We start from the raw sequence: 27,268 nt of genomic DNA on the forward strand, positions 1-27,268 counted from the left end.
GAGTAAAATTAGGATCGTATTATCTTCTATAAACAACTTTTATCTGAGACGTGGGCTACCAAGTGTACAGTCGAGATCAATCAAGCAAGGCCTATTTATCTCACAAGAAAGTGTAAAACCTTGTTTAGAATGTTCACACAATTAGCCACACCATGGATACAATATGGAAGAAAATAAATTCCTTTGATATAGCCAAGTAATTTTGAAATGGAGAGGGATAATTTTGTCTTTCTACATAAGGTTTTGAGTAAAAGACCAACTCCACCACCAAACGAGCTGAGGAGCTGAGGGTTGGTGGCCGAATAAGAGGACACACATGCATACGAGGGGCTGCACACATTTTGACCTTCTGCGATGGAGGGACGCTAGCAAATCCCTATTGAGAATATTTCAGAATACCATTATGGGCATTGTAAAGCTCTCTTGCTGGTTACAAGTCTATGAATAAAAGCTGGAACTTGGGTATCCTCTCAGGTGGCAAAGGACAACTAACAATCAGCTTCCCTTTCATAGCCCCTCTAAATATTGCCTGTAAAGTAATGGATTCATTTATTAGCCAACACACTTTCAACTTCAATCCATGTATAGAGGAAGATTATCACTAACTAATGAATCTTCGATCATGTAACACAGATCTATCTTGCATTAGCAAAAAAACTCCCATGCATCAGTGGGTAATTTAAGTCGCTTACCTCAACAACATCAATGAAATCTTGTTTTCTGTGAAAAGCGCCAACCCATTTGGTGTGATCTGCGGTCCTGAATAACCAGCATAGAAGGTCAGTGTTCCATACAACACAAGAGTGCCACGTGAGATAATTCAAGATGCATTAAACTTTCCCTCGAACCTGAACATCTATATCCATATACACAAAAGGGCCAGAACCACTGATTTTGTACTTTTTGATATACGTTCATCTTGGTATTATAATATTTGACGTAATATTAAAAACTGATAACTCAGCCAACTCGACTGAGCTCAGACAGGTATGGCACGTAGTTAAAAATCCATGTTTATGAGAATGTCCAATTCAATCATCAATTTCGATAATCTTTTTCATCATCAAGGTTTCATTCTCGCAAGTGACTCAAAATTTGAGCATTAACCCTAGTGGTGATAATCCAAGTGCTAAGTTCGTGGTTCAAGCTTCAGTTTGCCCGTGAAAAATAATGAAATCTCTCCCTCCTTTCCACCCTCGTCTCTCTCACACACGCATATACATATATGATCTGAAATCCATGGAAACAATCAAAGTTGGCTCCAAGTTCTTGAGCATTATCTGAAAGGACTGATATGAAATACATTGCACACTTCAAGTAAACAAGAATTCACAGTATCACAAGTGTTATGTCTCCATCAATAAGTCAAGGTCAGGGACAGGGTCAATGCAATGAAAATAAATGAGCTGTAATTCAGTCATAGCCTAGCTTGGTAGTTTGGAATTATCAAGAAGAGGTAGCTCGTGGGGTGCCCAACATGGCAGAAGCCGTTAATAAGGCATCTTTAGAAACAACTAAAAAGGACTCGAGAGATGGATGAGAAATGCTCATTTAATTCCATTTACAAGCAGAAAAATAATAAGCATACAATTTCTCTCCGTGATTAAAAATAGACAGAGAAAGAAAGAACAAAACACTCTAAAGCACCACAAGGACGTGATGAACAGAGTTGTAATGACAGGAGTTGATTGCAGCAGGGAACCACCTATTCAAGGATTAAATAAAATCATTTATTAACTTGGAACATTGTTTGCCATCGAATCCGTATGGCAACATTGAGCAGCAGCAATTTGGATATCGTTCTTTCCTAAAGAGAATTGCATGCCTTTAAGGGTCAAAAGGAGGAGCAGAATATATGCATTATGCAATATGCTCCAATGTTCCCAAACCCAATGTTACTCTTGCTGGGGAGAGATCTCTGTAATTACTTCTCAGATACCCTTCAACATCGATAGACATATATAGTTAAGAAAGAGACTCTAGTGTTGTCTTCAAGGGTGAAATAAGAGATAGACGACATCTTGATAAGAAGATAAATGTTCTAGCACCTTTGCAGCTATACTCCATAATCCATATAACTTGCATCACTAATGCAAACTAAAATGATGCAATTTGGCTTTACCGACCAAAAATACTCATGTTGATGTTTCAAAAATTGAATAAGAGAAAAAATTTGACCTATAGGAAACCGTTAGAATTAAGAAAATGCTATGAGATATCTTATAAGGAACTGATAATGATTGCAGGTGGATATACAGAAAAGAAAGGCAAAAAGAAATTTTAAAATGTGCATCAGGATCTAAAACTGTCGAGCCCGAATGATGTAGAGATATAATTGGTAAGAAGAGTTGTACCCAGAAGCCAGAATCCATCTTCATGTGATGTGCGTTGAAGAAAAATATTGTTGACGGTATCAAAGTAATATCAAAGTACTTGACATAAACTTGAATCTCTTCTGAGTCCGTATCAACTATAGCGACTGATGCGAACTTGGAAATTTCACGTGCTGATTTGGCGAGCTGTTCAAACCAAGATGGAAAAATTAAATCAGTTGAGGGAGAAATTGAATAGAAACAGATTTTATTAATCACCCCATGAAGTTATATAATTACAAGCTAGGGAAAACTTAAGAGAGCCTGCAGGAGCACTATGTCAAGAATTCAGATCCTAAGAATCTAATCATGTTTACAAACGTGATACAGGATTACATAATTCAATTAAATTCATATTCATAAGTTTCCATATGCAGATTTTCAAATGATACAAAGAGAGTAAAGAACAAAAAACAAAAGAGACCAATTATGTTTCATCCATTTTGCGCATATATCATCAGCACAGCATCTTGTCCATCATGTTTACAAGCGCGATACAAGATCACATAATTCGTATTCATAAGTTTTCATATGCAATTCTCACAGATTTTCAAATGAAACAAAGATATGAAAGAAAAAAAAACGAAAGAGATCAATTATGTTCATCTATTTTGTGCATGAATCACCCGCACACCATCTCGTCCATAATTCAAGAGATTGTAGTAGAAAAATATAACCAAAAACTCAAAGAAGGAGAAAAAGAAAAAACTTCCATAGAACCAAAAGAACATGCCACAAATTGGAAATTCCTGAAATACACATGATATTGCTTCTTGGATTCCATTAAAGCCGCAGCTACTTGGATTGAGATAGATCTCCGAATAAAATTAATCAATTGAAGAGAACGAAATTACGATTGGTAAAAAGGTAGAGAGAAAGAGGGGGTAGAAACGTACGATATCGTCGAGCTGGAGACAAATAGATTCTGAAGCCCTACCGAAGCAGAGAACGAGGACCTTGTCTATGGTGTCTCTTATAATGGCGTCCACCTCTCGCTTCTTCGTCACCGTCCTCAACAGGTAGCTCATCCTCCTCCCTCTTACCCTGCACTACAACCTCTTAACGTGCGCCACCACCCACGAGATAGTACTAATACCTCCTGATCTCGCTTGGCATATGAGATACATATAGAAAAGCGTGGGAGGGATTGTGGATGTCAGTTTTAGCTACATTGTAACAGCTAGTTTATTTTCCTCTGGAGTTGAGACTCTGAAATGGAATATTGCATCTTTCACAAGTATAACGAGACATCAGCCCCAACTACATTCAATTCAGTAAATAAATTCATATTTATTGATCAGTAAGATAAATAAGAAAACATACCAAGTTCCTGTTTTTTTACAGACAAATGAAGAGGTGAACACTAAACTACAAAAATATCCCACATGGTACTTGGATCGACATCAACAGTAGACTAGGAAACATTTACATTCAGTAAATACCATAAACAAAGCCTCAACTTCACAGAACATGTAATTAGCACATGTAAGATTAATAATAAGTGGTTTAGAACATAAATAGCACTACTGGACATTACCCTTTTTTTTCAAAGAAGAAGATAAGGATCAAGATAAAAAAATCAACAATTACAAGGAGGTAAAGATAGACCCACCTACAAGGAATCACAAACACACAAAAAAAAAACTTATGGTCATATGAAGGAGCTTTCTTCTTCAATAGTGACCCCAAAACTGAAGGGTTTCAGTCTAGCTTCCGAGAAGGAGAAACGACGAAAGTTGTCCTCCAATGTCGTGGCTAGATGGATATTTCCCGTTTCTTTCTTATACCCAAAGTATATGATGCTAGCGTCCATCGCAGAAGGGTTTTCGCGGCTGCTCTGTCTCACATCAGACCAGCCACCTCGTTACTGAAGACAACAGCTTTCTGTCTCCATTCACTAGCTGGCTGGTCTGACATGGAACAGACCAGATGCAAAAAAAGCCTTTTGCGAGGGATATGCTAGGGTCCATCGCAAAAGGCATTTCGCGGCAGGCCTGTCATATTTCAGACCAGCCACCCCGTGAATAGAGACAAAAGTTAGCAATTCCCTTACCTTGAATTTAATTTCTTCGTTCAGGAGGGTATTTTGATGTAACTTTTAGAACCTTTTCAATTGCTATGATTTGCAAATTGGATAAATTATATGGTGAATGAGCAGTAAGTCGGTATTGGTGGTAGACACGCATCTTAAAAAGTGTGCTGCCTTTGAATCAAATATGAACGGTGCTACAGCCAGTACTGACTTACATGCCACATTCACCCCCTTTAACATTTTTGTGGCTTTAAATGATATTCTCCCCTCCCCTCCCCCTCTAACGAAACCGTTAGAGGGGGAGGGGAGGGGAGGGGAGAATATCATTTCCCAAAACAAAATGGTATATAGGAAAAGATTAAAATAATGACAATTTGCAACAAGGATGTGGTCCTCAAGTAATGCTAAAAGGAACCCTTGGTGCTCCTATTAAAGTACCCTACGACTTAGTGCTCCGTGGTCCTATGGAGGCAATACAAGTTATGCTAAAAGTCTTATCAATGTATCAACACAAGCATGTGAACGCTATTATTAGAGTTACCAAATTGGTCTTCTTCTCTTTCAGTTTTTTTATGGTGTCTGGGCAGACATGCTCGTGTCTACAATAGAAGAAACCACCCCTTGATCTTGGATTTGCTCGTGTTGATGGTACAATAAAAGAACCAACACTTGATATTTGATCCAACAGGAGCCTCTTAAAAACCGTATTGTGGTCGTATCAAATAATAAGAATGTTAACTCGAACACGAGCATGTCCGCCCACTCACCATATAAAATCTCGTAAAAGGATTTCATGATTTTAGGGATTACCAACACAAGTTTTCCCATCATTTATGTGAGATTTTATATGGTGTGTGGAAGTTGAAGTCCATTATTTTTTCGGAAGTACAGTGCGGCCCTCTTCAAAGGATTTCCATTTGTTGGGCCACAACGTAAATAGGCTGCAGTAAGTAAATCACCTCCACAGGATGATCCAACCCTCAGATCTATAGAGGTTTCCATAATGTGAAGTTCCTCTTTAGATCCAACTAAGGCCTCTGGTTGGGTTGAGGCCAACCGAGGTAGATCCACCAACACATCTGACCCAAAACCGGGTTCAACCTGTGGAGTTAAGGTTGAGTCAGTGACCCAAATTGCACCCCTAAAAGTTTTCAAGATTGATTACCGTTGTATAAAACACATTGCACACAACACTAGGGTTGCTAGATCCACTAACACATCCAAGCTCAATTAGGGTTTGTCTTTGGTCACCTGCTGCTGAGCATGAACAAACTTTGTTTTAAGTTTTCGACGTCACCTTCAATCTGTTGTCAGTACTGTTTGTTCATCGTGCTAAAATTATTAACAGAAGAGAAACTGAAACTACTAACATCTACTACTCAAATCCTATGTTATCTTTCTCTTTGGCTCCTATAATGCAGATTGAAATATCATCTCAGCAAGTTCCTGCAGCATAAAAGATCAGTGTAATGGGTCATTATTTAGGTTCTGAGCAGAAATGAGATAAATAATCAATGTTGAGAGAAATGTCCAGTTTCACAATACCTGCTTCGCCGAATGGACTCTCGGCTCCCCCCATTCCATGGCTTTTGTTTCGAGCATCTCAAAATCGGCCTTCCCAGCCTGTTGAAACACCTCATCAGACAAAGGATGACCGATAAAAAATAAAGTTTTGAGGCATGAGACAGTAAGGCACAAACCTCGATCTGGGCCCCAATTTCTGTGTCAAAACTTTCATATCGCTTTCGAACAAGCTCGGCCAAAGAACCATCCTATAGTACGCAAAGACCCAAAAAATCAGTGTCAGGAATACGAGAGAAAATTATGGGTACAACTTGGGATCGATGTTTGGGAAGTTTGATTGAGCTTTTACCATAAAATACGGTCAGCTTCAGGTTGATTCCAATTCATTTTTTTACCAAAAGCTCAACCCTACGACCCAAATTGCATCCATAAAGGAAACTCACAAGAGTTATGTTTTCTATGTAGTTTCAAAACTCCCAAATACGCGGTAACGTCAACCAAGTTCTCGATTGCACTCATCGAGCCAACAAGGGATTTGCATTGGCAAGCATTTACATTTTGAAACAAAAGTTCATTGATTCAGCTCACCTCCATTAACTTGGCAACATTTCGGAGCCCACGGGCAAGAGTATCCATTCCAGAGATGTGAGAAATGAACAGGTCTTCAACATCTGTACTCTCCCTTCGTCTAAACCAAATCCATCAAAAATTTAAAAGAAACGTATCACGTCAGTGTGCAGAACATAAACCACCCCTAATCTTCAAATCAAGAATGTTCTTTCTAGTAAAATAATAAATGCCATGAACATGCCAACAAATTAATAGATAGAACTAATTATAGAGAAGCACTAACAATTTCGCATCGAAGTTGAAACCACCAGGAGCAAGCCCTCCCTGCATTCATGTAAACCAAAATAAACAAATTTCTCGTCTGCAGGACAAAGTTTTTTCACAGCTTTATATGAATCAAAGAATTACATTTCTACTTACATTTCTGACGACGCTGAGCATAACCAAAGTAGCCTCTCCTATGTCTGTAAGGAACTGGTCTGTATCCCAACCTGTATCATCACAAATCCTTTTTATAGCTTAGAACAGTGATTTCTCATCTTATCTCCCCCAACTGGAGGGAATATAAAAAATCTAGGACCGTAAATGTTATGGGCTCTCAAGAAAAAATCCATACCAATCTGAGGATCACCGGTGTTCGCATCAATATTTCCGAGTAATCCATTGATTCTTGCAGTTTCAAGCTCATGGTGACAGCTGCAAATTTAAAATAACCATTTTGGAGGGGCGGGTGATATTAAAATCTTTGTCGTTCTCATAGAATAACTTCAAAGCATAGCCAACAGTAAAGTGTTTCATAGAGAATAGAGGCAAACCTATGGCCAGATAGAGTTGCGTGGTTACACTCAATGTTGAGTTTGAATTCTCCTGCACAAGAAATATGAGTATGAGATGGCTGAATGGCTCTGTTAGAATGCCGATGGAGAAATGGAGCATAAAATAATTGATATGTGAAGAAGAATTAAATATCCATTACCACGATTCCCATGAACCAGTATATGGAGTACAGAAATTGGGAAAAACTGCTAGGCTTACATCTATAGATCTTTCAAGTTTTGGCACATAGGGTGCCTCCAAATTGAACAAGGCGAGAATCCATCTTCTTATGTTGGGTTTTTACTTAGAAGAGTGGTGAAACTGGCACTGATATACATAGTGTAATACATAAGGGGGAATGCAATGAATGTAGGACTGATCTGTGGCCTTTCAGTTACATGGAAACTAATACTTCCATAAGAACCTTTTTTTTTTTTTTTTTGACAAAAAATATACTTTCATGCATACTAAGTTATGCATGTTGGCAGGGCGGTGATCATGTCAATGTCACGAGCATGCAAAATGTAAGAACTATGTTTCATGGGTATAAAAATGAGCATTGAAGCCCAATCTGGCATCAAGTAGCAAAACTCAACGAACACCTACGCATATACTTTAATGAATTATGCACATAGAAGTAGATTTATAATAGATAACTAATGGGAATTTTAATTGAATTTTTTGACATGGTGACCATTTTTATTAATGGCTGTAACTCAATTACATCGATACAGGGGATGAGACACCCCACTCATGCAATTTATAGTTACACCATACCATTCATTAAGAGCCTTTAGTAGCTATGTAACCCTCCATCCCAAAATACACACTAATGGTGGCCCATAGCGACTTCAGCTCATGTGCCATCGAACATTTCATCAACTTATGGGTCCTAGGATGGTCCCCATCAGGGTTTCACAATTATTGTGTGCCATTATTATTCATGAAGTGGATCTTTAATTAAAAAGGACGTCCATATGTGACATTTTTTTGAATGATAAAGATATTATTACAAAGGGAAGAAGAGGGGAACCCCATGACCAGGGTCAGTCAGACTACAAATGCAAACTATCCACATCACTATTAGTTGAGCTCCTCACATGCTGAAATACTGAGAAACTCTCAATTCGATCTGAAGCCCATATGTGGCATAAGGTGGCATCATGTCATTGTAGCGACAAATTGGCCCATAGCATTCACATTGAAATTTTCATGGGGATTGGAGTTGTGTTTGGTTTTCATATTGAGTTAGGTTACATGACATAATAGAAATCCTCTTAGAAGCAGGAACCTTCTCTCGGGGTGCCGCTCCCACGTCGGAACCTCGATTCGGTGATCCTTAGGAAGGAGCTTCCAGGGATCGCGACCCCAGAGAGACGGGAATCACTTTCTATTACTCTATAAGTCCCACCACCACCAACTTCCTTACATCAAACTCCTCCAACTCTTCAAAGTACTTCATTGGAGCAAGCACAAAGGCTTGTGCATCTTCAGAAGGCACGAGGAACAAGCGCACACAAATGAAGATGGTGAAGATGGTTAGAAATTAGCCTTTAGATGTACTTAAATTTTGAAAGATACATATGAAAATGGTTAGAAACTATTATTTTTTGATGTACTTGAATTTTGAAAGATATATGAAGAAAATATTACATACACGCTCCCAAACTTAGACACTTCTAGACGCCACGCTTCCCCGCCCCCGCCCCCGCTCTCGCCTCTGCCCCCACACCCGCTTCGTGCTTCTAAGGAAATCCTAGTGTTAGTTTGGTTTTGAGAGTTCTAGTTGTAGGGTGAAGTGTCTAGGTGTTAGGAGTTTCAATTGGTCTATGAAATGTGTACTGTTGGTTTTTATTTGCAACATCCAAATACGATTGAGTCCACTTCACAATTTTGTGGGGTTAGAGAGTCTATATAATGGAAGGCCTATGGCCCTTTTGGAGCATTGGTTATTTGAATGAAAGTTGAGTTTCTTGAATGCTTGAGTGCGATGCTCTTGCCTGAGGTGTAATGCTTTAGAACCCTTGGAGTAATGCCGAAGAGGACCTTGGAGTGATTCCAAGTCTGTTCTTGCTTACCTTCTCTCATCTAATTTCTTCTCTCTTTATTCCAGACTTCTTCCTTTTCTCTTTTCTACCCCCCACCCCCACACTCGTCTCTCTCTCTCAAAAATAATAATAATAATAAAAATAATCCCGCACGCACACGCTAAACCCATCCAACCAACATTTTAAGCCCTTCTATCAGAGTCCTTAAACCGTAACCCCAAACAGCCGATTCCTCTTTCTCCTTAACCGATCAACTCTATTCCTAATCCTTCACTTTTGAACATTTTAAGTACACCTCCCCAGCTGCTATCAGTCGATCGACCCCCTTTCACTTGTTACCGAAAAACCCAAAGGCTGCATAAAATCTCTTTCTTAGATAATAGGCCATACTATAAAACATTACCTTACCCTGAATTCCTAAGTAGCTAAAGATCATACCCGAATTGTCCTTAATCACCTGAAGCCCAATTTCTGAATCAGTTGCAGTTCCCAACAGTTGTGATCCCTATCAACCTACCCGCTATATAACTTCTAAAAGCCTGCAGTGAAATCCCTACGGATTGTTTTTTTTGTTTTTTTGAGTGATGTACTGGGATTATTTTTCAATAAATGGATGAAGATGCCTATTAATTTCTTTCCAGGAATTACTTTATAAAAATGCCCTTGATTCACTCGGAACTCGGCTGACTTCGCGCTAAGTTAATGAAAAACACTAAAACCCTGGCCTGGTTAATGAAAAACTAGCCTGTTCAATGAAAAACTTGTTCAACTTGGCCGGGCAATTGAAAATTTTGGCTGAGTTAATGAAAATCTCGCCCAACTTGACTTGTTGCGGCAGTTTGGCCTCTGCAAGTTTCAAGTTGAGACCTGGTTTTGGAACAACAGAATACTTTTGCTTCTCCCATGGTACTCAACCTGCGGTAGTTTTAAAACTAGTGGACCTGCATAACATAATAAAAACTATTACATTCTCAACATAGTGAGCTCCCCTTTGTTGTGAATCATGAAACCCTCCATTGAGTAAGAAGTTAGAAAATAGTTGAATCATGTCACATCTATTCATGGAAATCTAGAAGGATGCCAATTTTTGAAGTCATGATTCCAACTTTGTGCTGTTCCATTGCTCCCTGAATCTCTATGAAATAGTTGAGAAAGTTCATAAAGCTAAGGTCTACTTGTTCCTTGTCATTTTGAGCATCAAATTTTTAATTCTTTAAATGGTACACAACCAGCGGTAGTTTTAAAACCAGTGGACCTGCATAACCTAATAAAAACTATTACATTTTCAACATAGTGAGCTCCCCTTGGTTGTGAATCATGAAACCCTCCATTGAGTAAGAAGTTAGAAAATAGTTGAATCATGTCACGTTTATTCATGGAAATCTAGAAGGATGCCAATTTTTGAAGTCATGATTCCAACTTTGTGATGTTCCATTGCTCCCTGAATAGCTCTATTCAGATTTCAGATAAGTTCGCTCCGAAGGAATCCTTTGTCCAAATTTATAAGTTGGATTTCTTCCGGAAGGCTCTTGATGAAGAGCGTCAAGCCTATCGTCAGCGTCGGGAGGAGATTAAGACGGCAGAGATCGAGCGGTTGGAGAGGTTGATAGGCTTTTCAGAAGGTGCCTCTCAGGTGTCAAGAGATTCACTTGACCGGGAAGTTAGTTTGGAGATTCGGAATCGGATAGGTGTGGCTGAGGATAGGCAGGAAGTGGACTCTAGGTTGACGGACTTTCTAGAATCGGAAGAAGATGAAGTTGTTCCTCGTGAGGAAATGGACGAACTTTTGGCAATAGGTGATGTCTTCGGAATAGCTTTTGATGACAATATGGAAGCCACAAAAAACTTATTCCGATCTCTGGCTATTAGGAACCTTAGGAGCGTAGAGAAGCTGGGAAGAAAGATGAGGATAAGGGGGCCAAGGGTAGTAACCCTGTATGAAAGGCCTTCCGGCCCAAAAATTTTAAAAAAAAAGAAGAGAAAAAAGAAGATAGATAGAGGAAAGAGAGAAAAGTTAGGTTAAAAAGAAAAAGAAGAACAAAATCGAAAGATACGATAGAATAGTTGGAGAATGACAAACCAAAAATTATAACTGAAACCCCTCTTTTCCTTGACCTAATTAAACTCAACAACCAATTAATAAACTGCAGCATAATCGTACAGTTACAGTCCATCCTATTGGACTGCAAAACCTGTAAATCTACCAAGTACCAACCAGTCCTATATACCCTTCCTAAAACCTCTAATCTTCCTATGCCTACCCTGAACAAATCTCTTAACCTGTCCTGTTAACTCTCAACAACCTATTTATGGGACAAACAGTCCTTCAACAAACTTTGGGTGGGCCACATTCTCTCCAAAACAATTGAGCAAAGTATATGATTAAGTTGCAATTTGCTGTCACAGGGCCACATTCGCTCCAAAACAATTGAACAAAGTATACGATTAAGTTGCAATTTGCTGTCACAGGTTTACTACGTCTGTTTTACATGGAAAGTTGCACTCATGTGGTATTTTTTTGGTTTGCCATGCAAAAAAGGAACTAGCAATCTGTTTTCTAGTCGTTGTTTAAATCTGAGGTGCAAGAGATGCACATAAGTTATTTTTGTTTCACAACTTGTGCATTTATGTTTTTTTACCTCTCTTTCTTTTCACTAGAAGCAAGATAAATCAGTATTACCAATTTTCAAAGCGTAAAGAGAAAACAAAAAGAAATACAGCTTCTAAAACCTGTTCTATTTGGTAAACAATCACAAAATCAAGAAAAGTGATATTGAGGTTCAATAACACCCTCAAATTTGCAGAATGAAAAGGTTGGAATTGTATTCTTAATTTCAGTAAAATTGTATTCTTAATTTCAGTAAAACTGAAGAGGGAGGATACCAGAAAGGCCATATTTTTGTGGAAAACTTGCTGTAGTTGCAGCATCCCAATCATACCTGACATATGATGACCAAATTTAAATTAACTGAACATCGTGTCAAAACAATCTTTCTAAGTAAAACCAAAACAAGAAACATACTGGTGTTTAGTAGGTTCTTGAGGTTTCGGCTCTATCAGAAGAGTTCCTGAAAAAAGAAAGGAAAAATTTATTGACTCGTCACATTTTAAAAAGTGAAAACAAGCTTTCCATAAACTTAGGGAACAATGGAAACAACCAAAAAACACACTGGAAAAAGAAATTGGCTTCCACCAGATAATTAGCCTTAATTACATCATAAGCATATCAGTGTATGCCACAATTTCCATAAAGTCCAAGAATTGCATGGAGGAAAAAAATAAAAAATTCTAGGTTTTCACATCCATAGGAACTGGTGTGGTTTGTAGGTCACAAGATGGTAATACAATTTGGATTTGAATGACACTAGAATTTCAGCACAAAAAAGTACCATTGAACCCAATTTTCTTCTTCCAGTCAACAGCTGCCTGGAGAAATCTCGCCTGCCAAGTTCAATAGATCATAAAGTCAATTGCGTATTCTCTCAGGTACCAAAAAGAAAGTCCTACAAAAATAGCACGAGGAGAACTACCGAAATAACCAATTAGCAAATGCATGGTTTCATAGTCTCAGTTATAAATAACTACAAAGAATCTGGTGAAAATTAACAGAAGTGTTGTCCTACGTCACTCCTACCATATGATCAAGCTCTCTTTTCATATCAGTGTTTAAGAGAGACTGGTAACCCTCTCTACCACCCCAAAAAACAAAATTTTCTCCTCCTAGATAATGTGTGACCTGTAAAGAAGTGAACAAGACTTGGTATCAACTATCAAGTACCAACACGAAAGCAATGCCAAGAGATGCAATTCATATCATGAAACCCACCTCCATCGCTTTCTTGACTTGAGCTGCCGCATATGCATATACACCTACTTCAGAGCTTAAAACCAATAGCAGATATTCTAGTGATAAGCATGGTCTTAAATTTTGGCTGAAATAAATTTCGGATTTTGGCCGGGACCGAAATTTAAAAATGTCGGCCAAAATTATAAGATTTACACCGAAATTTCCACTGAAATTTTGTTTTCGGCTGAGGCCGAAACCAAAATTTCAAACCTTGGTGATAAGTATATGTATCGTTTGGAGAAAAGCTTTGAATAGGATAAGGAGCAGATACCTGGTAGCAGCTCCATGCATGTAGTGGGGATGCATAAACAATTGAGCTGTGCCCCACAAAGGTAGGATCTTAGTTCCCTAGTCAGCCATTGGAACTTTATTCAATGAAGGGACAAATGAGGCAAGATGATATAATGTACTTTTGAAGGTGCATTGAGAAGACCACACACTATATTTTATTCTATACATATGATAGGAATCACAGATACCAATCAACCAAGACATTGCTGGTTCAGTAATATTACCTGAAGCTCTTTTGCAAGGGCTACCACTTCGTCCAAGTTCGCATTTGATTCCTAAGACATATTGTATAAACATATTAAATAAAATAAACTGAGGCAAACCCATGACAGCCAGTACAAATAATATCCGGGTAAAAACAGAAATTTTCTCAAACGTGCTAGTTCCAATAAAGAGTAATGGTAGGAAGAGAAAAATGATACTCTTCAAGAGAAAAAAATTAGGTGTACTAACGTGGTGGGGATTGCAATTTTCCATGAATTTCCCATTTGTCACTCAACAATGAAAATTGTGCTCATTTCTTTTTTTTTTTTTTTTTTTTTAGGATCAACGAATTAGAAAAAATATTATGATGGTTTTGTTGCTTTAGATATTTATCTTCGGGAATCCCACAGTTTCTTTATGATCCGAACAAATAAAGAAAAAATCATCTATTTTTCCCAATTGAGCTTACATTGTTTGGCTCAAAAGTTGAACATTGTAAATATTGATGAACAAAAGAATGACATTGAACATTGTTTAACTCACCGCTAGAGTTTTTCCATCTGGAGCAATGTCCCTATCATGAAAGCACCACCTATCAACTCCAAGCTTATTTATAAACTCAAAGTGGGCTCTCACTGTATCAGCAGGAGAGAAAAAAAATATAAGTACCACTGCCTACAACTGTGACTACTAATGACAAGCTGAGTAATCTCATATTACTTCTTCTGTTGGCCATAGCCACTGAATTTGTGCCATCCTCCCATGGCCAGAACTTTGTTGGTGCCCCAAAAGGGTCACCTCCTGTTCCACGGGAAGTATGCCAAAATGCAACGCTGAATCTCATCCAATCCTATGACCGTCATGCAACCTCATTAGCAATAGATAATTAAGTCATGAACCTTCAAAAACAACAAAAAAGCAGCCTCAGATTACAGTATACCCTGTTTGTTTTGGATTTTGAGCCAATAATCAGTTTTGGCCTCAAAATCGGTTCACAAAATCCAAAACAAACAGGGCCTAAAAGTAGCACTTTACCTTCATTTTCTTTCCAAGAATTTCTTCCTCGGCGTTATACCATTTATACGAAAGTGGGTTCTTGCTAGAAGGACCCTACCAAATTAAAGCAATGAAACAAGAAACATATCACATATAGAAAATCTCTTACATGATGGCATTGATTTACATACCTAGAAAACATGTAAACCCTTAAGTCTTTGAACTTAGTCTTGACATACCTCATACTTGATTTTGGGAATGCCAGGAAAGAATTCCCCTTTCCATTTATCCGAAGAATCGACATTGCATTCTTCATCCAGATCAACAGGGCAAGTTGGTGGACCAACTGCAATCTGCAATCAAGGATGGTATGAATTTGAGCATTCATCACAAGTAAAACCAACATAAAGAGACTAAAAAATGAAACAGAGGGAATTAACTTACAGCTGCCAAAGGGAACAGATTCAAACAAAGGAGTAACACCAAAATGTCCTTAGCCTCCATTTTCTACTTCATGCAAAGGACCTTTGGAATATAAATATAGAAAAAAAATGAATCAACTCTAAAAGCAGATAGCAGGAAAGAAATCTTAAATAATAACCATTCAGTATAAAAAATAGAAAATTTTAAGGATAACCCATTATCAAATACTTGTCAAATAAGTTCTTAATAGCGAAAAAATAATAACTCGTTACCAAACACTTGTGAAATAAGTTATTATTAGCGAAAAAATAAAACCCTCTTTGCTGTAGAAAATGACAAATCTCTACCAGAAGAAAAATCAAATAAAATAATGCAATTCAACTTAAAACCAATCGAATTTCGACATTTAACAATACCATGTTCATATGATTTCCAAAAGGTCAACAGAAAAAAGAAAAAAAAAAAGGAAAAGTATGAGATACAACATCATTAAAATCAGATATATTGAAAAAATCGCCCCTCTAATGGAAACTTTTTATCTATTTTATTTCATAATTTTACTCGAATGATAGAGAATAAGATACATTCGAACTAAAATCACAAGTACAAGATAAGATCAACTAATAGCTAAAATATCAAAAGCAAAAACCAAAAAAGCAAAGTCGATACAAGGAAGATACTTTGTTAAGAGGCGAAAATAACAGAAACCCACGTAAAGAGAAGGGATTAATGCATGTATTACCGGTATAAGAGCTGTAGATAGCGGGCGTCTGAGAAAGAAGAGAGGGGACAAGGAGAAAATAATGGAGTCCCTTTTCTAATCCAAACACGCTTTCCAACACTGTATACATGGAAAAAGTCGGCAAGAGGATATATGTTAAGAGTTAAAAATGAAGAAAGATAAACTTTTGAGAGAGGAAGGAGATGAGGATACTAAAAGTATATTTCTGTTTCTCTCGTTACTTTTTTTTGATTGCCATATATGGATATAAGAGCAGACATGAGAACATTTAGCTCGGGGTGTAAACGAGACGAGCCGCGGCTAGGCTATTTAAGCTCAAAAGCTTGGCTCGGGCTCGAACCAGGCTAATGGGATTCCGATTCCAAAAAAAGAAGTGACATATTTTGCCTCCCCTTTCACTAACAACCCTTTTAGTGTATATATTAATATATAATATATATTTAAGTATATTAAATTCTTAATGAGCCTTAACGAGCATGGCGAGCCTTTTTATATGGCGTTATGAGACGCGTTACGATAAAGAGAAAAAACCCTAATTCATGAAAGTACGAAGCTACTCCAGTATAAAAATACCCTAAAAAATTAGGGTCGGGCTACAACCCTATGACCCGCTCAGCGGTGAGCGGGACCGCCGCAGTCGGGGTAGAGTGTACAGTACTTTCCAGATTAAACTGAGATCAGGCTTCACCAATAACAAATACAATAACCCAAAGAAAGTCAAGATAAATCTAGACAGAGGTTGGGTTGCCAAGGCCTCAACCCTAACCCAACCTGAAATTAAATCAGGTTAGCTTTTCCAAAATCAACCATGCCCGGGAATGCCAACCTAACCCAAGCAGAATCAGGTTAAAACCGTCAGGTTTGGGTTGAACCCCCAAAAACCCTCGTCAAGTATGTGCTCTGAGCTTTTTCATCTTATCACATGTACGATCTACCTTGGGAACAATATGATCAAAACAATATGTATGTCTAATCAGAAGATGATCTGGTTAGGCAATCCATATCTTGGCCCCATGGCGAATGGACATCTCCTCCGTAAGATAGAAGATTATAAAAATCAATGATTGAGTTTCTCTTGGCAGGAACCTAAACGAGGTTGATGGATCAAGTGCTTAGGATGATCCATTCAATGTCAGGTCAGTGACACTTGCAGATTTCTAGGCCGACTGGACCATTGGATCACAAAAATCAATGGTTTAGATTTTCTTCTAGTCATCTATGCATAAAGTATGGGGAAATTTGAGGGGTTGCACAAGGTTTGGTACACCTAAGAAGAAAGGAACCAGTGACCAAGACCAACTGACCATCAACTGTGAAGATTTCCAACTTGGGGTGTGATTAGATTGGTGTCTAACTACTCAGGTCCACCACCACTCAAAAAACAAAAAGACTTACAGCCCTGTTTTCTTTTTCTTTATTTTTTGAAAGAATAACAATTCTGATGAATTTTTTTTCCTAAAAATTATTTTTTCTTTCCACAATTTCGAGGGAAATGATATGATTATAGTTAATTTATAGTTATAATCATAAATTGAAGGTCTATCTAAGTAAAACTTGAATAGGGTTGGTCCGAGTTACCTTTCTTCATGTGTAAAAAAAAGTAGAAATATTTATATATTTTTTCCTTTTCCAGATAATTCTTGAAATCCAAACAGGGCTTGAATATGGTTGATTCAAGTCATCTTTTTTATTTGTGTAGAAAATTTTAGAAATATTTTTCATTTCCAAACTTTTCCAGAAAATTCTTGCAATCCAAACATGGGCCAGATGCCTCTGATGATCGTTTGCAATGTAGTAAAAACTTGTAAGCCGATGGAAATCACTTTTTGAGTCTCTATGCATTGATTTTTAAAGTGGTGAAAACACAAGAGACAATGAACACAAAATTTGACCGGAAATAAGGACTGTAATATAATGGAATGAAGTTGTCTCCTTTTGTAATCTTTCATTCTTTTGTTCCCTTCAACCAGATAAAACAAACTTCCTAACCATTATGTTTTCCTCAATATGGAGTTTATAGAAGTGATTATGTCTCTTTAGTCAGTTATAGACTGGAAGACATACGAAAATTTACCTCAGTAATTTCCATCTCCATTGCAGATGTGTGAGCCTGTCTCAAAATTTTTTATTACAAGTTGGGCTGCAGCTTGAGCATTTTATCAAATACTTGCTGCTCCATCTCCCTTGGCTCAATGGGCGTTGAAAGAAAACTATTGACTAGTATAGAACATAATAGGGTACTCCTCATATTATCAAATACTTGCTGTTTGTGAATTTTAACAGCATTGGCAACCATGAAAAATTACTCCGTACAATATTTGTAGACCCAACTGTGAAAGGTTTTTTTTTTTTTTTTTTTCCTTCTGTTTTTCTAGGTTTTTCATGCTCCCCTCACTCCCACCCTCTCAAGTCTCTCCCTCTCAGCCTATATCTCAAAACTAGCCCCAATAATATTCCATGGAATGTTTTTTCATGGTTGCCAAACATGCCCTTAATGTCTAAGTAGAGAAGTATAACTAAACATGGTTCAAAAACTAAAGACCCAACTCAACTCAAAAGTTAGCCTGAGTCAGTTAACTTTATCAAGTTTACAAGTGAAACCCAACTTAGTTTGGCACCTTTTCCTCCGTGTTGGAGGCCATTTCTTCAACTCTCATGCATATCCTTGAATATTTTGAACCTCCCGATTCAATCCAGCGAGTTGACTCGTTTTGTTGTAGACTTAGTAAACTCATCCGAGTTTTAATATTAAAAACTAAGGGGAGTGTCAGTTTTTAAAAGAAGGGAGTGCAGATATCATCTCTCCTTAGTTATTTAATCATTATAGAAACTTAAACAAGACAAATCCAGCAAAGAAATTTCCACTGATATGTTGGCCAAAACTAGTGGCTCCACAGCAAAATGGTCGTAGCAGAGTTCTCAGGCGAGATACCAACAAAAGTTTTTCAGCAACAAGACTGACCTGCTGTCATGTACATTCTGGTTCTTATCAACGAATTCTGTTACATTTCAGAAAAAAAAGACTGACCTGTTAGAGATTTCAGGCACTGCAGGCTGCAGCATCAGCATTCCTTGATCCCCTCATTACAGAAAGAAATTGCACCCTGTAGCATTATATCCAGCCACCTTATCATTTCCAATTGTTCCATTGGTGAAACTTGCCCATCACCATTCTTCTTCACTATAATGGGTCACAAGGATTAGGCCATGGCTCATAGTCATTTCTCGTGTCGGCTTCAAATGACATCAAAAGGTTAACAATGTTACCAATTAACAGCCAAAGATTGCATATATTGTTCAGCTGAGACTGTATGATTTAAAGACTTCACGAGTATGCATTACACAGATAATTTTATGCATTAACTGATTATAGTTACAGAGACGAGAATGGCATTCGAAACGACTGTTGATGAACATTCAGAGGTAAATATTGAGACAATTCAAAACTTAAAATTTGCTCATTACAGTTAATCTTATAGGAAAGCAATCAAGGGGCAGTTTATTAAGAGCACTTTTGTACACTCACCCCACGTGCCTTTCAGATCCAAGTTATTCAATACCTCTCATATCTAGTAGCAGTTGAAAATACAGAAACCCAGGAACCTTTTCAGTTGAAACACTAACCAAGTTCTATTTATGGGAATGGACGACATCTTGATCAGTGTCATCGTTCTGAAGGGCTTCTGAGTTTGAATCCGAATTTTCTGTTGTAACAGCACCAGTACCATCATCATCTTGGTTATGAAAGAACGATGCAAAAGATAAAGGGTTGTAAGTGGAACTCGCTCTACGAAGGCCCTGTATGGTTCTCATTGCAGCCAAAGTGCTTCGATAAATGTCCATTGTATCCTCTTGAAGAGATGGCGTCTCATTAGTACTAGTGCCATTATGCAGGTCCGGCTGATTAGGTGGAGTTGGTTCAACGACCTCGGCTTCTGATGGAAAAAGGAGCTCCAGATTGACTTCACATTCGCGGACTAACCTCGAAAGGGGCTCCGTGGTAAAAAAGGGCTGGTGAAGGGCACGCTGTGTGAAAGGCATGCGCAACAATCCTCCCGTTCTCTTATCATACTTTTTAAGGATTTTGATGAGGCCTATTCAAATAAATGGAATGAAAGTTTCATTAATTAGCAGTTATCCTATTCAAATCCCAAATAAATGCAGAAGATTGACAACACAAAGGTGTGTGTATACCGGCAAAGTTAAGGGAGCTATAGTTTTTCAGAAGTACCATCTCCCCATGAATGGTAACAAAGTCCTTCCTGATATCCAACATTTCTTTACTGAACTCACTTTCAGATGTGGAAATTCCACCTTCACTGCTCTTCTCCTTAACTCTCTCAATTTTTTCTTTCAGCTCCTGTATTAACGCAATAAGCATAAATGGAGTACAATTATAACGACAGGCATGCCAAATAAGAGGAAAACTCAAAGTTAGGTTCGCCACATATGAAATATGTGAAACAAGAATATGAGGAAATCAATATTTTTCTGTTAATCTAAGACAAACAAATATAATGATTACAACGGTTAAGCAGCTCATAAAAAAGATACACATAATTTGACACTCAAAAGTATAATAATTAAAAAAAATCAAGCAACCTAAATCAGACTTTCCAAACAAGGGTTACTGATGATGAAATAACTCTCTTAGGCTGCTAGGCAAGTAAACTTTCAAATATTTAAACAAATGATTGAATTTGAATCAGTTGTTCTCTGACATAACATACCACCAGTCTGAAGCCCAAAAAAATATGAAACAGAAGTGTATACATGTGCATCAATAGAATGTAGCAATTTTAATGGAGAAGTTCAACTTGGTATAGGTAGTAGCGGGGACTAAACAAAATATAAAACTAAACCATGATTGAGAAAAATCTAATACTTTACGGGGCCGTTAGGATATGCGGATTTTAGAATCTTGGATTTCCTCAAAATCCTGGGTGGGAGACGAGAGAAGAAGAAGACCGCCTGTCCTTTTCTGATTTCTTGCCTTTCTTTCAGTCGAGCGGGAGAGGAGATCGTCCCGTGTTTTCAGGTTTTAGAAATCTCAGCAGCCTATACAGGAAATTGTCAAAAGATAAAGATTGTCTTAAAACGTGCTGATGGATGTCAACTTTATTCATAACTAGGAAGTATCACCAGCATCTTCTAATTTCTAGAGGGGATTAACATGAACTTGTCGCATGCTTTTCCCAGAACAGCATTTCGTAGGAACTATGGTGGTAGGTGGGCTGTTGAATAACCAAAGCAAAGGCTGATCATGTCTGGCAAAACCATCTTTACATGACCAAGTCTGCATGACCTTTGCGTCTACATCACTTCTTTGTAAAATGTAACCAAATGTGATTACAAGCTGGTACTGTTTAGCCCTTGAAGAAGTCACATTATTGTATTCTATGATATGGTAAGATGGTGACAACCAAAGGATAAAAAATGCAAGAAACTAAATAGCCTAGATATGCTGGATCGTGATTACAGCACCATAGAACAGAATTTCTCATAATATCTTCACTACAAGCTTCAAATGGCCACAACTGTTTGACAAATAAAATATTCCAAGCTCATTTTGGCAATGCAAGGATCACCTAGATAGCAGAAAAGATGACTGAAGTTTCTTCTCCTATAAATTAGATAGAATATGGGGGAAAACCAGCTGATGACCAAAAGCACCTTCCTAACAATTTGATCATATAATATCAGAAGCAGAGTCTCACTCTTACCACAACAACATCCAAAATCTCATGCACAATAACCACGTAAATAAATACAATGAATATACAGAGACTGGTTAGAAATAGAAGCAAGAGAAAAGTGAAAGGGATGCTAAAGGTTTCACACGGTTCACATTTTTGCCTTCATAATGAATGTTACTACTATTAATAGGGCAGTTACTATAACTCCAAAAGTGCAAAACACTGTTTAAAAACACCATAGTCGACTAGCCCAAGTCACCTTGCCGGTGTCTCGTCTGGTCGGAGTTTGGCCCTCCTAATGACTCAACCAAATCCTCCTTTGGCTCATCCGGGTTAATGAAAAATTGACCATGTATATGGGGGATGATGTATTGGATTTTTTAGCTTTGGAATAATATTTCGTGCATTTTCTCCTCCTCTTACTCTATTCCCTCTTATTTCTCTTCTTCCCTTCCCTTTCTTCCTTCTTCCCCTCTTTCCCTTTTTCCTTTTCTTCTGCCTTCCTCCCTCTTCCCCTTTTTTTTGAATGGTCCTTCCCCCCTCTTCCATTCTTCCCTGTCCTACATCACAAATCCTTGAGTGGGCATTATAGTACCCTTAAGGGCTGTGGGAAGTACACAACATATATCAAGATCTTTCTACCAACTTGGAGCTACTTAGGAAGCAGTGTGAAGAGAATGTTCCAGTTAGCTAAATTCTTGTCTCAACTGAATTCTTATCATCAGTCGGTGAAAGAACAACTTATGGCCAGTGACACCAATCCATATACGCATAATGTGTATTTACGTCTGCAACATGTTGGGGTGAATTACCAATCCTCCTCATCAGATTCTATCACAGCAAGGGAATCTTCAGTTCTGGTTTCTTATCTACTAATTATGGTTGTAGGTGTGTCTCTAATGGTCGTGGCAAGGGCAGAGATCCAGGGAGAGGCCGTGGTAGAGTGAGAAGCATTCGAAAATGTATTAATTGTAGGAGAACAACTCATACTGTGGATAAATGTTGGGACAAGTTTGGAAAGCCGGAGTGGGCTAACCACATACCGGTAGCGATTGGTGCTGACTCAGAGTCCATTGATAATACAACACAGCCTACCTCTGGGGATAGTAGTATTGTTGTTCTTTCACAAGAGGAGTACGAGAAACTTCTTCAATGTCCTTAAGTTGCACATACCGCCACTCTCACTCACTGAGCTACTACTCCTTTTCAGTTTCTCAATCCTTTTTTTTTTTAATGATAGGGAATTTGCATTAAAAATATCGGAAAGACCGAGATGGTCAGAACTAATATTAACAAAAATGGCCGCAATAAATAACATAACAGAAAGAAAAACTAAAAGAGAGATACATATCAAGGGGTAGGGAGGTAATCGAACATCTCTAGCCCCGCTTCTCTACCTCCCTCCCTAGCTAGACTGTCAGCCATCCTATTAGCCGACCTCCTGATGTCATTAGAAACGATTGAAGACGGGAAATGATAAATGCACCCCTTTTCATCACTTGGGACACACAGCTGCATTGTACGTGGCAATCAGGTCACTTCATTCCTTCAAATGTGAAGTACATCAGCCCCTTTGCAGTCATAGATACACTGTAGCTGGGTGTCCCAAGTGATGAAACGGGGCGCCTTTATCATTTCCCATGACAACCCTCCCACTCTCATCTTGGATCTCATCAAAGAACTGTGTGAATCTCCATTGGGGGACGAGGGAGCCTCTTAGCCAACGGATGACATTGAGGGAATCTCCCTCCACGACCACCCTATCCCAGCATTCTTTGTTAAAGGATTTTATTCCCTGATGAACTGCCTGTACCTCTGCCTCGATTGCATCTGCAACCCCTATGGGCCCTGTAAACACCCATGTGACTTGAATGGGATTTGGAGAGAGGAAACTGTGCCAGCTTGTTCCTGTATCCATTACAGAAGAAGATCAAGTTCTTCTTGCAACAATCTCTGTGAATCCCCAAAGCTTATAGGGCCTCTTTCACATCATATCCACCTTGCAATAGATCTTGATATATTTCATTCCATTGTTCAATCCTATATCCACAACTGCAAGCAGGTTGACGAGCTTCAATCCCAAGTATCAACACATCCCCTGGGTTGTCTTCTACCACTGCTTCTCTGTAGCTTTTCTGAGAAACCCTCCCTTCTTCTCTTCCGGCTGTGACGAATCGCCTGTTGTGAACCTCTTCATTCAGCTTTTCTTCCATCATGCTGAAACCACCTTTCAGTTTCTCAATACTCTTCTTCATGGGACATTCATTCGGCATCCTCACACGTGACTAGTGAGTCAAGTATTTTCTCTTCTTTTTCAAATTCAGCATCTATTACTTCTGTTACACTCTCTGCTGGGTCGCATTCCAGAGTATCTGGGCAATGAATGGTTTATCCCACTACCTCCTTTTCTCTTTCCTGTATTTTATAAGTCCCAAAATTTCCATTTAACTCAATTCTTAAAGTGTTTTGTAACCTTCTATACAACAAACTATGTTTTTCAGGATTTACAAACGATGAAGAAGATTGGTGGCGGGTATGAACGGTACTACCTGGATGGGTCGTTTCACTCATCCACTACTCTAGGATCATTGGCATCTCATTTACAATCACATTCTCATCTTGGGCATCCATCCTTGGAAAAGTTGCAGCAAATGGTTCCTTCTCTTCGTCCTAATATTGTTGTAGGGCGTGACTCGTGTTAACTTGGAAAGAACCAATGGTCTGTTATCCATCCTTGAGTTGAGAAAAGGAGTCTCATACCTTTTTCATTAGTCCATTTTGATATTTCAGATCCATGTCGTGTGTCTAGTTATTTTGAGTTTCAGTGTTTTGTTACGGTTGATTTCCCACAGCTGACTCGGGTGTTTTTACTTAAAGACCATACTGAATTCTTTTCATGCATTCAAAGTGTTTCATAAAGAAATAATGGTGCAGTTTAGAGTACATGAAAAAGACATCTCATTATAAACACGTCAAACTTCCTGCATTCACACTCCACAACAAATGGAGTTGCAAAAGGAAAATAGACATTTGATCCCCTATGATGTTCCATATGCACCTACCTAAAGGTTTTTGGGGATATGTTGTGCTAACCACATGTTATTTGATTAACTGTATGCCTTCATTTGTTTTGGACAGTCAAGTTCCCTTTTCCATATTACTCCCTTAGTCTCCCGTATGTCATCTCCCTCCGGGATATTCGGATGTGTTTGTTTTGTCCATAATGTTAGTAGTCTTCCTAATAAATTGGCTGATCATTCTACTAAGTGTGTGTTCCTTAGGTACTCTCGCACCAAAAAGGGGATAAGTGCTCCGACCTCAAAACTAGAAAACAAATGGTTAGTGCTGATGTTATCTTTTTTGAGAGCATACCGAGGAAGTGAATATTTCAGATTACAGCTGCTCATCTGTCGTGATAATAAGGAATCAGAAATTGTGAAGGGAGACGCAATTTCTGTTTCAAAAAGATTCCTAGCAAATTTCATCTTCTAAATAAACAGAAATAAAGGCCCAATTTACAGAAAATCAGAGACTGGACAAGGATAAATTGAAACCCTAAGCAGATGAGTCTGTCAATCCCATAGTTAAATAAATTACATAGACTCGACAATAACAAGATCAGAAATAATTCAATACCCGTTAACAATCCGAAAAGAAAAAGTTGGAAGAACCAGCAAAGAAGAGAAATTACCTGCAAACGAATTACGAACTCCTCCTCTTTGTCGACATAGAAATCATTGAACTTTTCGAGTTCCTCGTCAAGAATCCTAACAAACCATTCTTCAAGACCAATCCAAGATCGGCTTGTAGGAATGTCTGAGAGAGAGAAATCGGGGGTTTTGTATGAATCGGCAGTAGAGATCTGCTTGAGAAGCTTTTTCAAGGGTTTGTAGCAGAGGAATTTGTCTCTCCATTCCGGTAGGGTTTCTTCCAAATGGGTATTGAATTCTTTGCCGAATTTCATGGTTTTCGGAGAGAAAGAGAGAGAGAAAGTTGAATGGGGACGAAATGAGAAAAGAGGAGGTGTCGTTATTATGAGAGAGAGAGACGTCGTTAATGTGGCATCCCTATCCAGTCTCGCCGGCACAAAGAGGAATATTTGTGGGGTAAAGCTAAGAGAGTATAGCGGTAATAGAATAAAGGGCGAATAGTTTTTCGCCCCACTTCTGATTATGCGCCCCTTTGAACAGAATTGTGGGCAGACCAACGCTGTTTTGACATCTGCGAAATGCCTTCTCCGATATATTTTTGGGAGCTGATTTTTTCACTCCGCTGTATGATTATGCGCCCCCCTATACCTGTCAGCTCACATGTCAAAACAGCCACAGATTCAGGAGATTTTGTCATCATGTGACACCTTCTGTGATGGTCCATAGCAAAGCCCATTGAAAAAAATACAAATAACCGATGTTTATGGTAAAAGTGGAAGCAAGTGTTTTCGAGATACCTTCAAATTATATGATGAAAATAGTCATATATCATGAGATTCATAACTAAACCTACAAATTATAGTGATCAAGACCAAGATGATCAAAAGTAGACGATGAGCGTAAAGAGCAGAAAAAGTTTTTCCACCCATAAATGTCTTACTGCACTTATACCGAGGGGCGAAGCCAGGAATTTGGTCCAAGGGGGCAAAGAATGGTTGTTATAGCGCGTTAGAGCCTACACTATTTTACACCAATGCATAGCATGGCCCAAGATCTACAGAGATATCTACACCAGCAATCCCATTGTAGATCGGACGGTTAGGATCATCTTATGAAGATTTTGAGATGCGGCCTATTTACATTCTGGCCCAGCAGACGAACAGTTTGGATCATCCTATGAAGTGGGCCCAGTACTTTCTGAAATATACTAGACTTTATGTGCACACACGCATAAAATTGTCAAATGTGTATTCCCTTAGGCCCTTTTTGGATTGCAAGAAAAATATTCTGACATAAATCTTTTTCTTGGTATTTTATTTTCTTTTCACGACTTAGAGGGAAATGATATAATTATTGTTAACTTAGACGAATATTATCATAAATTGAAGGTTCCTCTAAGTAAAAATTGAATAGGTGGGTTCAAGTTATCTCTTTTCACGTGTAAAACAAGTAGGATATTTTAGAAAAAATTTCCTTTGCAAACTTTTACAAAAAATTCTTGCAATCCAAATAGGCCTTAGCTTAAGTATAAAAGATTAAAATAATGCTTTCTCCAACAGCTTAAGCTTTTGGAGAAATCCAGGATTTTGCACTCCCGGATAATAAAATTCGTGTATCCAAACGTTCCCTTTGTATCTTGTGAGAGAGAGATGATGATGGTGAACATTTTTATGTGCATTTCCTATTATTAGCATAAAAGGAAAGAGATGATGATGATTTGATGCTAGCATAATCATTTGCATGACCCATTATCATTAATTGAAAGAACAAAAACAAAAAAACATTCGTTATGCATTAGCCTGACATATGCAGAGAGAGAGAGAGAGAGAGAGGACATTAGTTAATGGCATAAAAAGACGAAGAGGCGAGGGGCATTACCTGTGTGCGCGTTTGGGGCCCGCGGGGCCGGGGGGGGGGGGTTGGTTTGGTAATTTCATTAAGGGCATCTATAACAAGCGTTTAAGAATGTTTTTTTTTTTTCAAATTTCAGAGGGGGCTCAGAGGGGCCAATTGCCCCCCGTTGCCTCCTTATGGCTCGGCCACTGCTTATACCTACT

General features: G+C 38.3%; 3 protein-coding genes across 5 annotated transcripts; all 3 read right to left on the reverse strand.

Annotated features, from left to right (window-relative positions):
* Positions 1–164: 164 nt before the first annotated feature.
* On the reverse strand, positions 165–4,221 carry LOC143849868 (uncharacterized). The gene is made up of 5 exons (XM_077359136.1): positions 3,985–4,221; positions 3,269–3,632; positions 2,363–2,519; positions 693–760; positions 165–529 (listed from the first exon to the last, which is right to left on the reverse strand). Exons 2-5 carry the CDS (start codon positions 3,398–3,400, stop codon positions 431–433), a joined length of 456 nt encoding a protein of 151 aa, XP_077215251.1. The 5' UTR covers positions 3,401–3,632; positions 3,985–4,221; the 3' UTR covers positions 165–430.
* A 1,386-nt stretch (positions 4,222–5,607) lies between these two features.
* Positions 5,608–15,964, reverse strand: LOC143849865 (xylose isomerase-like). Of its 2 annotated transcripts, none has more exons than XM_077359131.1 (21): positions 15,866–15,964; positions 15,145–15,225; positions 14,940–15,053; positions 14,740–14,814; positions 14,425–14,554; positions 14,248–14,339; positions 13,725–13,775; positions 13,481–13,557; positions 13,189–13,243; positions 12,997–13,098; positions 12,752–12,803; positions 12,385–12,430; positions 12,246–12,301; positions 7,314–7,365; positions 7,115–7,194; positions 6,919–6,989; positions 6,782–6,822; positions 6,517–6,616; positions 6,105–6,176; positions 5,950–6,027; positions 5,608–5,850 (listed from the first exon to the last, which is right to left on the reverse strand). In XM_077359131.1, exons 2-21 carry the CDS (start codon positions 15,202–15,204, stop codon positions 5,815–5,817), a joined length of 1,440 nt encoding a protein of 479 aa, XP_077215246.1. In that variant the 5' UTR covers positions 15,205–15,225; positions 15,866–15,964; the 3' UTR covers positions 5,608–5,814. The 2 variants fall into 2 exon arrangements, with proteins under 2 accessions (XP_077215246.1, XP_077215247.1); XM_077359132.1 differs by having other exon boundaries at positions 15,145–15,207; positions 15,866–15,963.
* Positions 15,965–18,708: 2,744 nt separating this feature from the next.
* LOC143849866 (SPX domain-containing protein 4-like) lies at positions 18,709–25,706 on the reverse strand. 2 transcript variants are annotated; one of them, XM_077359135.1, is made up of 4 exons: positions 25,253–25,706; positions 20,060–20,225; positions 19,490–19,959; positions 18,709–19,099 (listed from the first exon to the last, which is right to left on the reverse strand). In XM_077359135.1, the coding sequence occupies exons 1-3, from the start codon at positions 25,523–25,525 to the stop codon at positions 19,496–19,498; spliced, it is 903 nt and encodes a 300-aa protein (XP_077215250.1). In that variant the 5' UTR covers positions 25,526–25,706; the 3' UTR covers positions 18,709–19,099; positions 19,490–19,495. The 2 variants fall into 2 exon arrangements, with proteins under 2 accessions (XP_077215250.1, XP_077215248.1); XM_077359133.1 differs by having other exon boundaries at positions 18,909–19,046.
* Between the last annotated feature and the right edge of the window lie 1,562 nt (positions 25,707–27,268).

This window comes from Tasmannia lanceolata, unplaced genomic scaffold (genome assembly GCF_043159265.1).
Source record: "Tasmannia lanceolata isolate RefF3 unplaced genomic scaffold, GAP_Taslan_0.1 ptg000018l, whole genome shotgun sequence".
NCBI classification, from domain to species: Eukaryota; Viridiplantae; Streptophyta; class Magnoliopsida; order Canellales; family Winteraceae; genus Tasmannia; species Tasmannia lanceolata.